The 17,922-nt window shown below is 37.2% G+C and overlaps 1 protein-coding gene across 4 annotated transcripts in view; it reads left to right on the forward strand.

The window, feature by feature from the left end:
- The window catches only part of PTPRK (protein tyrosine phosphatase, receptor type, K), an 801,885-nt gene that overhangs the window by 625,644 nt on the left and 158,319 nt on the right, over window positions 1-17,922 (forward strand). For all 4 annotated transcript variants that reach the window (XM_006884996.1, XM_006884997.1, XM_006884995.1 and 1 more), the window contains exon 12: window positions 11,840-12,113. In XM_006884996.1, coding sequence (XP_006885058.1) covers window positions 11,840-12,113 — 274 coding nt within the window. The remainder of the gene's footprint in view (window positions 1-11,839; window positions 12,114-17,922) is intronic.

Raw genomic sequence — 17,922 nt, forward strand, 5'->3', positions numbered from 1 at the left:
AACCCCAACTATATGATATGGTGTCAAAAGATGAGTCCTTCGGGTTGAAAAGAAATAAAAATATGATGGAAGTATGATGCCTCCTCAGAATAGATACTAACTTAATGATGTGGATGGAGTAAAGCTTTCAGGATCTTCATTTATGGAGGTTAAATGGCAGAGAGAGAGAGAGAACACAAACTACAATAATCCATCAAAATGTAGAATGTATTTAGTACAAGTCAAGCAGAATAGAAAACTGTCAAAAATGAAAGGACTGTTTCAAGATTAGTATTTAGTATCCTAGGCATTAGTGATCTTAAATAGAATTTGTTTTGGCCATTTTGGACAACCATATGGTCTAATATGATGAGAATTAAAAATTAAAGAGGAATGGTATCTAATTTTCATACAGGACATTTAAAAATAGATTCTGAAGTACCATGCTGTGATAGAATAATATCTCCTTGTCACTGCAAGGAAGGACTGCTAATCTGACTCTTCAGATTTATGCATCAAACTTTCATCATACAAAAAAAATGGAAGACGGACATTTAGATATTCAACTGGAAGAGATTCCCAAGTGTTTTGTTCTCCCTCTTTTCAAAGAAAGATTATCTTAACAGAATACAAAAAGAAAATATATTAATAATATGGGGGCTTTCATGACATACTGGGAAAGAGTCGAAGTTGCCAATTCAAAGGTACATTGTTCAAATCCACCAACTGTTACACACACACACACACACACACACAAGACGGGCAGTCTCCTCCATGCATTTTACTGCCTCTGAAAATTCACTGGAGGGTCACCTATGAGTCAGGTCAGTTCCAACTCAGTAGTACATAATAAGAACAACAACTTGTAAATAATATGTATAATATCATTATTACAATAATATTATTGAAGATAATTCTAAAGTTATTGGGCGGGACATCAATGGAAAAATTTAAGTCACCTCCAGAAGGGAATATAGAATATAGGATAGCAGATGGTTTGTGGCTGAAAGCAAAGAACATCTAAAATGTATTTATATATGGAGGTTTTCCCTGAATATGAACAGTATTTTTGCATTTAAACATTTGCTCCCAAATATGTTCAACTCTTTTTTTAAAATCTACTAGTTATTTACAAAATTTGAATACATTACTTTCAAGAACAGATTCTTTCAATTTCCCTCTGCATCCGCCCCCACATCAAATTGTACAACCCAGTGATTAATTTCTTTCTCTCCCAGCACATCCTCGTCCCTCTGCTTCCAAGCTCTCCCATCCTATTGGATCCTTATACTCGTTCTACACTAATGGTTTTATATAATATCCTTGTGGAACTGAGTAAATTCACTCAGTATAATGGTCTCCAGTCCCTCCCAAGTTAGGTAATAATTTACAAAATCATTGCTCCTACATGCTGCATAGTATTCCATTGTGTGAGTGATTTCTCAATCCATTTGTTTGTGGTTGGACATCTGGGCTGTTTCCATGTTCGAGATGGTGAATAACACTGCTATAAACATTGATGTACAAGTCTCTGTTTTTGCCTCGGTTCTCATTTTCTCAAAAGTATATTCCAAGTAGTGGAATAGCTGGGTCCTATGGATTTTTCATGTTTAGCTTTTTGAAGAAGCACCTGTCTTCCAGAGTGGTTGTACCATTTTACTATCCCACCAACAATGTAAAAGAGTTCCTTTCTCGCCACATCTTTTCCAACATTTATTACTTGCTGCCCTATTAAACTTTGCCACTGTTACTGCAGTGAGATGGTACCTCATTGTGTTTTGATTTGCATCTCTCTTATTGCCGATGACTTGGAATATTTCTTCATATGTCTGTCTGCCATTCTATTATCTTCTTCTATTAAAATTGTTTTCATGGCTTTTGCCCATTTTATAATTGGATTATCAGTCTTTTCTTGTGAAAGCCAAGGAGTATTCTGTAAACTGTTGTAAGACTCTTGTCTGAGATGGTATTATCAAATGCCCCTTTCTGGTCTGCAGGTTTTCCTTTTACCCTGTTGGAAAATTTCTGATGCACGCATGGATTTAATCTTTAGAAGATTCCATGCATTTTATCCTGTTAAGATGGTGCATTTATGGTTATATTTGACAGTCTCTTTGTACCTTGGACTAGCGTGACTACACAGAGGCACTTGACTTTGTCAGATTTAATCCAAGTCACATTTACTCTGTATGCTCAGCAAGTAATCTGAGAAACTGGATTATATGCAGAGATTCATGACATCAAGATTAGGGGAAGACTTCCTGCAGTATACATATGACACAGTCTTGCTTGCTGAAAATGAAAGAGATTTGAAGCACTTACTGACAAAGATCAAGGTCTATGTACCCTTTCAGAGGACTGCCCTTCAACATATAAGAAATAAATTAAAACCCTCACCTAGAAGAAATACCATGATAAGTGAAGGAAAACTTGAAGTTGTAAGGATTTTATTTTACTTGTATCCACAGGCAGTAGACAAGAAATCAGATGACAACATCACACTGGGCATATCTACAAAGGACCTCTTTTTACTAAAAGCAAAATATGTCATGTTGAGGACTGAGGTGCGCCTGACCCAATCCAGTGCATTTTCAATCGTTTCATATGCATATCACTTTATATACTTGTGAATGCTTGACAATAAATAAGGAAAATAATAAAAACTGATGCATTTGAATTATGGTATTGGCAAAAGGACCTTAAATATACCACAGTGGCGTAGAGCATTGTGACACAAGCAAAATTGTCAGTAATTCGAATCTACCAACTGATACAGTAAAGAAAGCTAGACAGTCTCCTGTAAAGATAATACAGTCTCAGAAACATTACAGAGTGTGGACATAAATTGCAATCAGAAGGCATTGAGCAGAAGAACAAACATCTCTCTTGGAAGAAGTATGGTAAGAATGTACTTTGGAAGGAAGATTGGTGAAACTTCACCTCACATGTCTAGGAGTGTTATCAGTTGAGACTAGTCCCTGCAGTAGGATATAATGTTTGATAAGGAGAGAAAAAGAGTAATACCTCAAAGACAGATTGATCCAGTGATTGCTACAGTGGGTTCAAACAGCGGCACTTGTGAGGAATGGGGCGGTTTTGTGTTCTATTGAGCATAGGATTGTTTTGAGTCTGAATCAACCAGGTGAAAACCAACAATGAGAATTCTTTTCATCAATTTTATAAATTTTCTCTTTAGAATTCCATTTCAAATTAGATGAGATATCTCTACCTGTTGTGACTGTTGTTATTTTTATAGAAATTTTTTACTAAGTGTAACCTGATTTTTAAGAACTTATGGTGTTTTATACAACATGTATCCTTGTGGGACTGAGTGAGTTCTCTCAGCATAATACCGTTATTGTGGAATGAGTATAAGGATCCACGGGGGCAGGGTGGAACCAGAGGGATGAGCGTGTGCAGAGGGGAGGAGGGATTAATCATGGGGTTATAAAATTTGATTGGTGAGGGGTGAGGAAAATTGGAAGAATCTGTTCTGGAAAACAATATATTCTAATTTTGTAAATAAACTAGTATAATTTTTAAAAAGTAAAAAAAAAAAAAAAAGAACTGATGGTGTGGTGGGTAAGAAATTGTCTGTCTTCCCAAAGGCAGTCAGTTTGAACCAACCAACTGCTTCTCAGGAAAAGATGGATAATCTCTTCTCATAAGATCTGTAGCCTCACAAAAACCTCCTGGGTGCTCAGCTATGAATTAGTTCTAACTTCATAGTACACAACACCACCACAATTGCAGTTGATCTCTGTGTAGATTATCCACATCTTCTCACTATGTGCCTGAAAGGAGGTGGGGGGAATATAATTGAAGAAAGTGATGTGTCTTTAAAAGATCCAGTTGAAGACTTTGCACAAAAAAAAAAAATGGCAGTAAAATGGCTCTAGAAGATTTTGAGTGGTACCGTTGGAAAGATGCTTTTCATATGTTCAGTATGCTGTAAAAGTGTGTGTTTAGGGTGATCTGTCAGGAAAAATTACAGTTTGCCAGACAGGGATAAATCTAAGGTTTTAAATTGGAAAGGGGTATTTCTGAGTGATATGAAAGATTAGTAGTTCAATTTCACCTTGGTTTGAATGTACGGGCAAAGTGCAAAGCAAAAATGACTTAAAGTGACTCTGGAAATTTGCTTCCGGTAACAGCGACAGTATTTATTTATTTATTTATTTATTTTTATCAGCGGCTTTGTGCACATTTTAATGATAGAATTTTTACTTTTTAATGCTTACTGTGAAGAATATTGAGCAGTTATTTTTGGTACAGTGACCCTGTGTATTCCTTCTGTCTTCTTTGATGCTTCCGAAATCATCCACGATTTTGCCCATAGTATCTCTCAGTATGAAAACTTGAGGCTTGAATTTGTTTTCAGTTCTTTGAGCTTGAGTAATGCTGTGTGAGTTCTCATTTTGATTCTCTGACTTTTCATTGTAATATTTTGCTTTTTCTTCTCAAGAAGCCCTTTGAAATCTTCTGTTCACTTATTTTATGCCATTATCTCCTTTTGTTTTGGTTCTTAGCACCAAATGCAATTTTCAGAGTCTCTTCGACATCTATAGGGATCTTTTCTTTCTCCTTTGTCTTAGTAATGACCTTTTTATCTCCTCATAGATGTTGTAATAATATTTTCCCACAGTTCCTCTGGTCTTCTATCATTGATGTTCAATTCATCAATGTATTGAAGATTATATTTTCGTTCTTGTAGACCAGCTTTAACTACATTCAGCTTCAGTTTGAACTTGCAACTGAATAGTTCATTGGTTTCTATTTTGATTGTCATTATAATGACAGTTTACAGAAAAGTTAGATTTTCATTCACTCATTGTTGCACATTTTACTCCCTCCATTCCCCTCCACCAGCTCACTTTAAAAAAAACATGTTCTTTGCTGTACAGTATTTATTGCTTAATTGAATCTGAGTTGTAGGAACCATAAAATAGTCCTAGAAATTGTTCACACTAGAAATTGTGAACTTAAAAAATGAATGTAAAAGTTATGATGACAGATATTACTATCTTTGATGTCATCATGATGACAACCTTTCAAAGTCAATTTGTTAATTTTACATATTTTCTTCATATCCCCAATATCCTACTTGAAAACCACATTTGAATATAAGATCTTTTACTTCTTTTTCCAGATAGTGGAATTAAGCATTCTTAAGTGTAGGGGCTAAAAATATTCAGAACTGTCTCTGTAAAATATGCAGAAATTGAGCTGAGTTGTACTATGAAGACATTTCTCCAGACAGAGAAATAGAGAGAGCAGAGAGAGCAGGTTATTCCTATCTAGCTTGCTAGCTGATGTCAATCATTGGGCAAAGAATATTATAAAATCATTTGAAAAGCAGTTTCCAGAAGGCTTTCTGTATGTATAGGGTGAAATAAAGAAGGAAGAAATTAGGCTTTAACTTTTTATGAGAAGGAGAACTTTTTTCTTTTGACATCAACTTCCCAATAGTAACAGAAATATGCCATCATTTCTTCTTTAATTACTTCAAACAATACAAAATAACAGGGAGCTCTGGTGGCCTAGTAGATTAAGCATTGTGCTGTCAATCTAAAAGATGATAGTTCAAATCTACCAGCTGCTCCACAATAAACGTTAACGCCTATTCAATGTACAGCCTCTGAAACCTGTTGGAGGGTCAATTATGAGTTGATTCTGATGCAACTGCTCATAACAGTAGTATTCCAACAGTAACATGAAAACAGCATCTTTTTTATGTAAATATTTAAAATACAATTGTTATGTGCCATTGGGTCAACTGCAATTCATAGCAACAGTATACGCAATAGCTCTGAACCCCGTCCTATCCTAAGCCAATCTCACTATCTCTGACACACCTTATACCATTACCCCAGTTACTGTGTCAGTCCATCTTATCCAGAATTTTCCTCTCCTGCACTGTCTCTTCACCTTCTATGCATGATGTCCATCTCTAAGGACTGGCCTCTCCTAGCAACATGCCCAAAGTATGTCAGACAGAGTGTCAAAATCCTTAGTTTCAAGGAGCAGCCTGGTTTCACTCTCTCCAGGACAAATTTGTTATTTCTCTTCACAGTCCATAATAAGTTCAATAATCTTCATCAGAACCAGAACTCAGAGACATGGATTCTTCTTCTATAATCATTAGTTATTGTCCAGCTCTCTGATGCATAACAAGTAAATGCGAAGACCATGGTTTGTATCAGGTACACCTTAATCCATAGACTGATAGTGCTTTTCAGCACTCTGGAGAGGTCCTTGACAGCAGATTTTTCTAATGACATTTGTTTTTTTCTTTTCCTGACTTCTGGGGCTAAGTATGTTGATTGTGGAACCAGGCAAGTTAAAATTATTAACAATGTCAATCTCTTCTCTATCTATCATGGTGCAGCCAATTGGCCCAGTGGTAAGAATCTTTGTTTTCTTAATGTTTAAATGCAATCCATTTTGAAGACTACAGACCTTGACCTTCTGCAGCAAACACTTCAGGTCCTCCTCAGTTTCAGTAAGCAAGGTTGTGTCATCTGTATAACATGCGACGTTAATGAGTCTTTCTCCATTCCTGATATTACATTTCTTCTCATAAAGCCCAGCCTCCCAACTGATCTATTCCACATAAAAATTGAATAGGTATGGAGACAAGACACATCCCTCAAGCACTCATTTCCTGATTTTGAGCAGTGTTTCCTTGCTCAATTCTGATGACTACTTCCTGGTTTGAGTATAGATTTCTCATGAGCACACGTAAATGTTCTAGGATTCCCATTCTTCTCACGGTTAGCCACAGTTTATTGTGATCTACACAGTTAAATGCTTGTGCATAGTTAATGAAACACTGATAGACATTCCTCTCATATTCCTTGCTCTAGCCAAGATCCATCTGACATTGGCTATGATGTCCATAATTCCCCAGCCTCTTCTAAACCCAGCTTGCATAGAAGGCAGTTCTCTGGTGATGTGCTATTCCAGTCATTTTTAGATAATCTTCAGCAGAATCTTGCTTGCATGTGATATTAGTAATAGTATTTGATAATTTCTACACATTGCTGATTCACCTCTTTTTTTTGTATAGGAATAAATATGGATCTTTTCTAATTAGTTGGTCAGATAGTTGTCCTCCAAATTTCTTCACACAACCTGGTTAGCACATCCACAGTTACATCTGGTATTCCATCAATTCCTGGGCATTGTTTTTTGCCAGTTCTTTCAGAGCATCTTGAACCTCCTGTTTCATCATCATTACCTCTTGGCCATGTGTTGTTTCATGAAATTCTTCTGCATCAGCCAGTTCTTTCTGGTACTGTGACTCTATTTACTCCATAAATATTCTTTTGAGATAAATAAATAAATATATATATATTTTACAATGCAATGAAATGGCAGTGTATTTGCATGTTGTTGATATTGCTAAGTGCCATCAAGCCCACTGTGACTTATTTTTCTCTCTTTTTCATTGCCATCTGTCAGAACCTACTCATAGCAGACCCTCCACTGAGTTTTCAGGAGGTTGCTCATTGCACAGAAGGAGATTGTCCATCTTTCTCTTGAAGAACGATTTGGTGGTTTTGAATCAACAGAGAGGTTTGACTTTTGGGTTAGTTACACAACTCTCTACCAATTGCTCCAACAAAGTAAGATAAACTAGAGAGAAATGATCTTTCCCTAGATGCAAGGATGGTGAAATATTGTCTCATGTGCATTAAGCATTTTGTCAATAGAAGCATATCCTTAGACAAAGACACCCATGCTGTGAAAGGTCAGTAAAACAGGACCTTCAAGAAATGGCTTGACAGAGGGACTTTAACAGTGGGCTCAAACATGACAGAGACTGTGAGGAGAAAATTCTGATCGGTTGTTAGCAGGATACCATGAGGTATACTAAACCTGACTCCCCCTGACAACAACCACAAAGAGAAACAACAGTTGAATACAGTGTGTGACGCTTATTTTGTTTTTGTGGTAGAAATATTAATAGAACTTTTCAAGTTGTTAGGTGCCATCAAGTTGATGCTGACTCATAGTGACTGTGTGTAAAGAGATTGAAGCCATGCCCAATTCTGGGCAATCTTCAAGATCTCTGCAAAAAATCAAAACCTTTCAGTATCTTGTGTGAGCCTCATAACCTTTATCATGTTCAACTCCTATGTTGCAATTACTATATCAATCCAGCCTGTTGAAGGTTTTCCTCTCTTTGGCTGACTCTCTACTTTTACCACCACGAGAATATCTTTTTCCAAGAACTGATCCTTCTTGACAATATGCCCAAAATATATAAAAAGAATTACTTGTATATATGTGAAGAAATAATTTTCATAATTTATACTCACTAGGAAAGTATTCATATTTTTATGACACTTTATAATTTATAGAGCAGTCTTTTATAATTTTAGAACAGCTTTAATTTAATATTGTTGCAAATATGAAAGTGATAACCAACATGTTGACTTTTAACTTCATAACACCACAAAGTCCTTTTCCAAAGACAAATGCACATTTTCTTCATTTACTCTACTCCAGCATTGGCAGTTTGCCTTGCTCCAAAAGATCTAGTGAACAAACTAGCTTACATGATAGATTCTTACTTTTAAGTAGAACCTATGCCAATTTAATGTTATTTAAAGGACTGGAACCAGTCCTGAGAAAAATGCACCTTGCTAGGGAAGGTGAATAGTCAGAGGAAGAAGAAGATCCTCACCAAGATGAACTGGTATAGTGACTTTAACAGTTAGATGGAACATATAAGAGACTGTGAAGATGACACAAGGTAGGGCACAGTTCAGACATGTTGTTCATAGGATTACTATGAGTCCAAGTTGACCCAAAGGCACCTAACAACAAGATGTTAACTTCAGTGGAATTAGTTGAAATTCAAAGTTCACTAAATTTTCTATTTGTTTGTTAGAATTATGTGGAAATTAAAATCATTTTTCTCTTTTTTAAAATATATTTTTAAAGATTGGTTTAAGTGATTAACAAAAATAAGGAATTATGGTCACTATTCACTAAAGAAAGAATATAAGATTATATTTGTTTAGAAAGAAACATGTGTTTTATGTACATGTGTATATGTTTCCATATAGTATGCAAATGTAGAGTACACAAATATAGATTCCAAATGGAAAACAATGCAAACAGAAAACCTAAATCTGCTTCACACAGCCATATGTCTACCAGGCTTTTCTTTCCACTTCCTTTCCAAAGGCTGTGCTTTTATATTTCCTAGATTTTACAATTGACAAGTGTCTGCCCTCTGCATACCTTGGAGAGCATACATCTTTGTCATTAGCGTTTCTAGAATCACAGCATCCCAACTGGGCAGAAATATAGAAAATAGTACCATAAGCATATGTTCAAGTAATACAGACTTTGTTATTTGCCCATATCTGGATTTCTAACATTAACACAAATTCTTTCCCATTGCTGGAAGATGCCTAATCTTTTTCTTGGGAATATTTTTGTAGGAAGTTTGACTGATTTGTAAGAAAAGAAAATCTTTGATTCATAAAGTACCTTCTTTTTTTTTTAACTTATGAAGATAAAACCATTTTGAAGGTAAAACAGTTTATATTAAGTTAGGATTTTATAGCAGCTCAACTGTTTTAATTGTCATAGATTGACATCGGTGATGCTCATATTTGCATGCACAATCTCTCCCCCTCCTCCCAATTTCTTTTTATAAAAATGCATTTTTGCTAGAGATGCACTGAATAGTTATGATCTTCCCTACATACAAAGATCATATTTTTTGGCAACTCAATTTAGGCATGAAAAAGAATACATTCCTTCTTTATATTCAATATATATGTTACCACAATGCATGTTCACATTTCTAAAAAACATTATTCTTTCTCAGATACACTTCACCTAACAAATTCCTTACTAGAAAAGAGTATTGCGTACTTATTAGAAATTAGAAAGCTAAATTATTAATTTCTTTTAAAAATTGATAAAAAATAATTTTCTTTGTAATTGAGGATTTTATCCTTAATATTCCTTTTTTTGCCCATTTTTTATCTCTCCTCTTTAAAATAATTAGTATTGTAAAATAGGTTTAAAATTGCTAAGAAAGGTTAGGTCTTTAATAGGCCAAATGTCATTTGTTTCTACAATTTATAACATTTTATTATTAACGACTCTAGAAGGAGAAGTTGGTCTATTTCAGTGGCGAGGACAGATTTCTGTCCATCTGTGCTCACATTCCAGCATGTCACTTGTACTTTGGATCTGCATAGCTCTAAGCTATTGCCGTTGCCATAGCAAGGTCAAGAGGTGGAGAAGGCTGTCAGCACATTCTGTCTCAGATGCTATGACAACTGCAAACTGGGGCTTCGAGCATCGCCCCAAAGCAGTCATTCTGTTGGGCCTTGGAGCTGGGCCTTTCCTAATATCATCTTGAAGGAAAATGTTAACATTAAACATTTCAAAATATCATACAAAGAACTTTGTTAATCTCAGTTTCCATAATAGAGTGGCTTATTTCTCAACAGCTTTAAAATTTAGTAAATTCCATTGTGATTTTTCTTCCTTTATTACATTCCTTAATAACTCTGTTGAAGGTAGAGAATATAGGAATCATGTAAATTCTATTTTAGTAAAAATTACTGAGAATAAGTTTGTAGTATGTTAAGATTTGGAAGCAGGAGTGGCATCCACTTCATGAACAACATACCTCTAGAAACTATGAACTTTGAGAAACGGTGATAGTTATAGAAAGGCTTCAGGTCTTTTGTTCATATGGTCACTATGAGTCTCGCTCTACTCGACAGCAATCAACAACATTAAAATTAACTTTATTATTGTTAATTACTGTGGCAATGACTCCAACATGAGGATTCATGGTGACCTCACCCATGAAGGAACAGAGTGCCGCCAGATTCTATCCCCATTGTGTAGTCCAGATAAGATAATTTTGATCCAGAGGGTTTTTGTTGATTGAACTTAAGTCACTATAAAAGGAGCAGAAGCAATGTGGATATGGCTGAGTGTGACTTCTATTAGCATCGTAAAGGGGACCCATCCATCCATCCATCAGTAATGTCCATAGCACCATACAGGTAGCTACGTGCCAGCCCACATGCTTCTGCACGTATTTTTACCAATCGTTGAGTCTGATGTTCATTTCAAGGCTCAAAAGGCTTTATTCACAGTTGTGGAGTTTATTGGGGAAATAGGTTGGAAAAAATATCACAATGGTAGTCCAGGTTTAGTTCAGCAATCCCAAACCAGATTAACAGGAAAGCCGAATTCCTCAATTAGTAAAAGTCCAGTTTCAGTTCAGAACAAATGCAAGAAGCCTTCCTCAATCATCTAGAAAACTTTATCTCAGAGCAGTAACAAGTCAACTTTTCCGTCAATCATACAGCAAGCACAACTTTTTTAACTGTGGTGTTTTTCTCCAGGGTTCTTCAGGTTGCACCTTGCCACAGTCTCTTCACAGTGGTTCCACTATCTCTTCATCCACTCTCTACCACCATCACCATCTTTTTTTCACAACATTGAAAGCATTATCTTATATTGGCCCCACAGCGATTGATGATTTACAAAACCATGTGTTTGCAGTTAAGGTAGCTGGAGATCATGTCCCCAGTGGGGACTAACACAATGGCTAAACAGGCCAATTTTCAAGGGTTGTGACACCCCAGTCACCAAGCTTTTCTTTCTGGTTTGCTTTAGGTTTCTAGCTCCATTCAAATGTATTGAGCATCATAACCACATGCAGGCCTCCACTGACAAACAGATACAGGCTGCACAGGAGATGCCTTGTTCCAGAATACTCTTCATTAATGCATGTTAAAATTAAAACACCCTGCTACTTAAAAAAAAAAATCTCAGTTCTCTTAATGTGCATTCTTTTTCCAAACAGTGCCTATCAGATTGTTGTGGAAGAGTTACACCCACACCGAACCAAGAGAGAAGCTGGAGCAATGGAATGCTACCAGGTTCCTGTTACATACCAGAATGCTATGAGTGGGGGTGCACCATACTACTTTGCTGCAGAATTGCCTCCAGGGAATTTACCTGAACCTGCCCCCTTCACAGTGGGGGACAATAGGACCTACCAGGGATTTTGGAATCCACCCTTAGCTCCACGCAAAGGATACAACATCTATTTCCAGGCAATGAGCAGTGTAGAGAAGGTAAGTTTCCACCAGCATTTGTTCTGGGTTTTTGGTTTGTGTTGGGTTATTATTATTATTATTATCATTAATTATATTGATTTGCATAGAAGATTCATATACATTTGGCTTCATTTTTTATACTGTGCTTCATATATTTCTTCATTTACATTGTGTTGCATACAATCATTTATATACATTATGTTTTATAAAATGAATGGCCATTGAGCTATGCCTACCACTAGTCCATCTTTTCAGGTCTGCTTTCATTCCTTCCTCCTTCACTCCTCCACCAACCAAACTCGAGAATCTTAGTGATTTCCCCTCTTTTAACCCCTTGGCCTTCATTCTTCCTCTTTTCAACTTCTTCACATATCTTACTAGTTGTCTCTCTATTTTTACAATAATAGTTTTATATTGTACTTTCCTTATGATACTGAATTCACTTACTATTACTCTGAGGAAAAACTGAGGTCAAATTATATACAGTATTTGTCTAAAAAGGGGGGAAATGTTACATAGGGTTCATTATTTCTGTTTCCAGCAGTACCCATTGTTTTAGAGTCAACTATGAGAAAGATGAATCATCTTCTCTACAATTTACTGCCTCTGAAAATTCAGTAGATGGTCAGCTACGAGTCAGTTCTGTCTCAGTGACACACAAAATGATACGAGTCATTTCCGACTCAACAGCAATGAGAAATCTTTATAGAACAGTGTTCATTGGCCTGTGCCAAGAAATCTGGTGACAGCCAGCTGGAGGATGTCCTTGTTTTTCCTCATTCTAGAGAACAGTAATTCTGTTATCAAACAAATGATTAATAAGACATGCAAGTAAAATGTTCTGAAGATAACTCAGAAACAGCTGCAGTGGTACATCAAAAGAAAATAGCCCAACATTTAAACCAGGTTTAAGAGATAATTTGGAATAAGCTCTGTCACTTCGAATGCCAGATGGATTTTGCCTGAAATCAAAACTACCAGAAATATATATGTCTCTTTTTTCCTGATAATGTAAATTATATGACTATTTGGGCCATTACAAATTATTTCTAATAGAAATGCCAGAATAGTTAATAGGCTCATGTAGAAAAACCTGAACATAGAGCAAAAGACATTCATTTGAAAAAAGCAAGAGAGTATTGTGTGCTTTGGGATTGAGAAGAGAGTGCAACTGAACTCTCTCCTTTCACAATTATTCTGTCTGCTGAGCAAATAATCTAAGAAGCTGGACTGTATGAAGAAGAATATGACATTAAGAGTACAGTAAGGTTCATTAACAACCTGAAATATACAGATTACAAAACCTTCCTTGCTGAATGAAGATCAAAAAAAGCACTGACTGAAGAAAATCAAAGATGACAGTATTCAGTTTAAATTAGACATCAACATAAAGAAAACCAAAATCCTCACTATGAGAACAATAAGCAGTAGCATCATAAATGTGGGAGAAAACTGAAGCCTTTATAATTTCTTTTTATTATGGCATATCTATACCTGTGGAAACAAGTCAAGAATTAACATTACATTGATAAATCTACTTTACAAGACCATTTTAACAAGGAAAGACTTTTCACAAAGGAAGATAATTGGATGGTCAACAGACACATGAAGAAATGCTCTAAATCACTGACAGTAAATGAGATGCAAATCAAAATCACAGTAAGATACCATCTCATCCCAGTAGCAGTGGCAAACTTTAATAGGACAACAAACAATAAATGTTGGAGAAGATGTGGAGAAATAGGAACTCTCATAGCCAGTTGGTGGGATTGTAAAATGGTACAACCAATCTGGAAGGCAATTTGGCGCTTCCTCAAAAAAGCTGAACATAGACATTATCTATAACCCAGCAATTCTACTGGCTTGGACATTGAGGAAATGAGAACCGGGGCACAAATGGAGATTTGTGCATCAATGTTCATAACAGTGTTATTCACCATTGCAAGAACATGGAAATAGCCCAAATGTCCAACTATATTCAAATGGATTGAGAAAATATGGTACATTCACATGATGGAATACTATGTAGCATGCAGAAACAATGATTTTGTAAATCTCTATCTAGCGTGAGAGGGACTGAACAGCATTATGCTAAGTGAGATAACTCAGTCCCAAAAGGAAAAATAAGGTATAAGACCATTACTGTAGAAATATATAAGTAGTAAAACATGTATGCGGACCTAAGCGGCGGGGAGGGTAGGAGCAGAAGAGTAAGAATTGGCTTGGCAGGTAATCACAGGGTCACACAATTTGATGGGTAAAGGGGTGGTTAAAGGAAAAGGGAACAATTTGTTATGGAAAAAAATGTATACAAATTTTATAAGTAAGCCAGTATAAAAGTAATTTTAAGTGACCTCTTTAAAATGTTTAAAATAATAGATTTCATTTTGAAGACTAAAGTACTCCTGGCCTAAGCCAGTCTTTTATGCATTGGAAATTATAGAATCAATATGTAACAACAAAGAATTGATGCCTTTGAATTATGATGTTGAAGATAATTCCATGCCCTGTGGACTGCCAGGAATATGAAGAAATTTGTCCTGGAAAAAGTGCAACCCGAATGTTTCCCAGATGCATAGATAGGCTTCGTCTCGTGTAATGTGGGTATGTTATCAAAAAGAATTAGTCACTGGATAAAAAGATAATGTTTGTTAAACAGAAGGTCAGTGAAAAGGTGGAAAATGTTCAAAGAGATGAATAGACACAGTGACTCAACATGGGCTTAAACACCTCAGGAGCTGAGAGGATGGCTTAATGCTGCACGGTGCTTCATTCTATTGTAGTTTTCTGAGTCAAAACTATATGGAGTTCGACCTAATATGAGCACAGTGGCTCCAGCTCCTTTATGTTTTCCGGGATTCATGATTTCTAGTTACTGCTTCTGCTTGAGCCTTCTATATAGATAAAGCAACAACAGTTTCGAGTTAAGTGATCTCAGAAGATGGGTGTGCAACACCCAGGACTTTCACCCCCTGTAAACAAACATTTAGGCATTTTTTTCTGACTTCACTCGGGCGTGGTCCACTTCAAAAGACTGAATTTACTGCAGGATAAGCAAAATACTTGTTCCACAGTAGGCTAATGAATCCTTATAAACTTTTCCGGGGGTACAAGTCAGATAGTAAATAACAAGTAACAATCCACTGATTAGAGAAATAGGGTGCCTGTGGCATACGGGACAGAACGTAAACAGAGGCCACCCAGAGGTAGCTGGATGCTGCGCAGTTAGACTCAACTCTCCATGTCGCTGGCAGCCCCTCCTTTTCCCATTTTGGACACAGCTGTCTTTGAACACAGCCGCTGATCCCAAATGAATATTGAAGAGGAGAGCACAACAGGAAGTTAGAAACCAACCCTGGTTCCATTTGTGGGGGAACAACCTGTCCTTTCATGCCTCATGCGGTTTCCTTTTAGAGATTTTTCTTCTCTTAAACTTGTTTATTTTCTGTTTTTTTTTTTAACAGTTCAGTGGATGGAAATGTTGATAGAGATTTCCACAATTTAAAATTCAATCACAAAATGGTATTTTGAACCCTTGTAACTACATAGGAAAGGAACCCTGGTGGCTTAGTGGTTGAGTGCTTAACTGCCAAAAAGAAGGTTAGTGGTTCGAACCCCCAGCTACACTAAGGGAGAAAGATGTGGGTGTCTACTTCTGTAAACATTTCAACCTTGGAAATGTTGCAGGGCATTTTCACTCTGTCCCACAGCATAGCCACTGTGTGAGGTTTTGTGTAATCGGGTCACTGAGTTAGAAATCTGGGGGATGATGTTGAATTAATGTCATAGACTGGCATTTCATCATCTCATTTCACCATTGCTGTTGGAACCCGTTCATAGCTGGCCCTCTGACAAAATTTCAAGAGGCTGAAAATTGTATGGGAAGAGATTGCCTGTCTTTTCTTCCTGTGGAGCCACTGGTGCGTTCTAAACACTGAGAGGCGAGGAGTCGCCTTTGGGTTAACAGTGCCACTCCCCACAGACTACGCCGCCCATTCTCCATGTGTGGTTGCAGTTGTTATTATCCAGTTGTCCATATAGATCATGTTATACTTGTTGTTGTTGTTATGTGCTGTCGAGTTGCTTGCAACTCATAGCGACCCAATGTAAAACAGCCCTAAACTCTGCTCTGTCCTGTGCCAATCGCACTGTCTCTGACATTACCAACCCAATTACCCTAGTCACTGAATCAATCCACCTCATAGAGGGCCTTCCCCTCCTGCACTGTCCTTCCACCCTCCCAATCATGATGTCCCATTCCAAGGACCAGTCTCTCCTTACAACATGTCCAAAGTGTGTCAGATGGAGCCTCAGAATCCTTGCCTCCAAAGAGCCACCCAGTTTAACCCTTTCCAGGGTGAATCTGTTTGTTTTCCTAGCAGTCCATGGTACTCTCAATACTCTTCTCCAGCACCACAGCTCAAAGGCATCAATTCTCCTTCTATCCTCCTTGGTCATTGTCCAACACTCTGATGCATAACAAATGATTGCAAAGACCATGGCCTGTATCAGATGCACCTTAATCTCCAGAGTGACACCATTGCTCTTCAGTACTTTGGAGAGTTCCCTAACAGCAGACTTTCCCATGGCAATATGCCTTTTAATTTCCTGGCTGCTAGTGCCAAGAGTGTTGACTGTGGAGCCAAGCAAACTAAAGCTGTGAACAATCTCAATCTCTTCACCATCCATCCTGATGCTGCCAATTGGTCCAGTGGTGAGAATCTTTGTCTTCTTGACATTGAGCCTCAATCCATATTGGAGTCTACGGTCCTTGACCCTCTGCAGCAGGCGCTTCAGGTCCTCCTCAGTTTCAGCAAGCAGGGTTGTATCATCTGCATAACACAGATTGTTGATAGACCTTCTACCAATCTTGACCCCACATTTCTCCTCATAGAGCCCAGCCCCCCAGATAATCTGTTCTGCATACAGGTTGAAAAGGTATAGAGATAAGATACACCCGGGCATACACCCCCTTCCCAATTTTGAACCATGCAGTGTTCCCTTTCTCTGTTCTGACGACTTCTTCCTGGTCCAAGTGTAGATTTCACATTAGAACGATCAAGTGTTCTGGGATTCCCATTCTTCTCAGAATCAGCCACAGTTTGTTATGCTCTACACAGTCAAAAGCCTTTGCGTAGTCAATGAAAGACAGATAGACATTCTTCTGGTATTCCCTGCTTTCAGCTAAGATCCATCTAACATCAGCTACAATATCCCTAGTACCATGATCCCTTCTAAACCCAGCCTGGACTTCTGGCAGTTCTCTGCTGTTGTGCTGTTCCAGTCATTTTGGGATAATCTTCAGTAGAATCTTGCTTGCATATGAAATCAATGAGATTGTTCTATAGTTTCCACACTCTGTTGGGTCAGCTTTTTATTTATTACAATCTATTTACATTTCTGTAGAGACCATGGAAACAGGCTGTTGATTTGACCATTTGGTGGCTTATGGGGTGGGGGGAACCAAAACACAAAAACCTTGCTTATTTCTCTACTTACCTATATGGTTAGCATGAAGCATTCAGCAAATGACAGTTGTATTGTAAAACAGTTAAGGATGCACTCTTCTTCCAGCTTATTTATACATGACAGGCGCCCACTGACCACCTATGTATCACTCTTTCGCACTGGTGTCCTGGGCTGATAAAAAATGAGATGACTCCAGAATTATTATCATTATTTCTCCAGTACAAAATAGCATTGATAGACTGGGAAAAAGTATTTGGTAATATCATATCAGATAATGGACTTATATCCAGAATTTATGAAATACTTGAGCACCACAACAAGATAAAGGTAAATAATCCAATAGAAAAATGGGCACAGG

Source organism: Elephantulus edwardii, unplaced genomic scaffold (genome assembly GCF_000299155.1).
Source record: "Elephantulus edwardii isolate Elephantulus edwardi_28Jun2011 unplaced genomic scaffold, EleEdw1.0 scaffold00039, whole genome shotgun sequence".
NCBI lineage: Eukaryota > Metazoa > Chordata > Mammalia > Macroscelidea > Macroscelididae > Elephantulus > Elephantulus edwardii.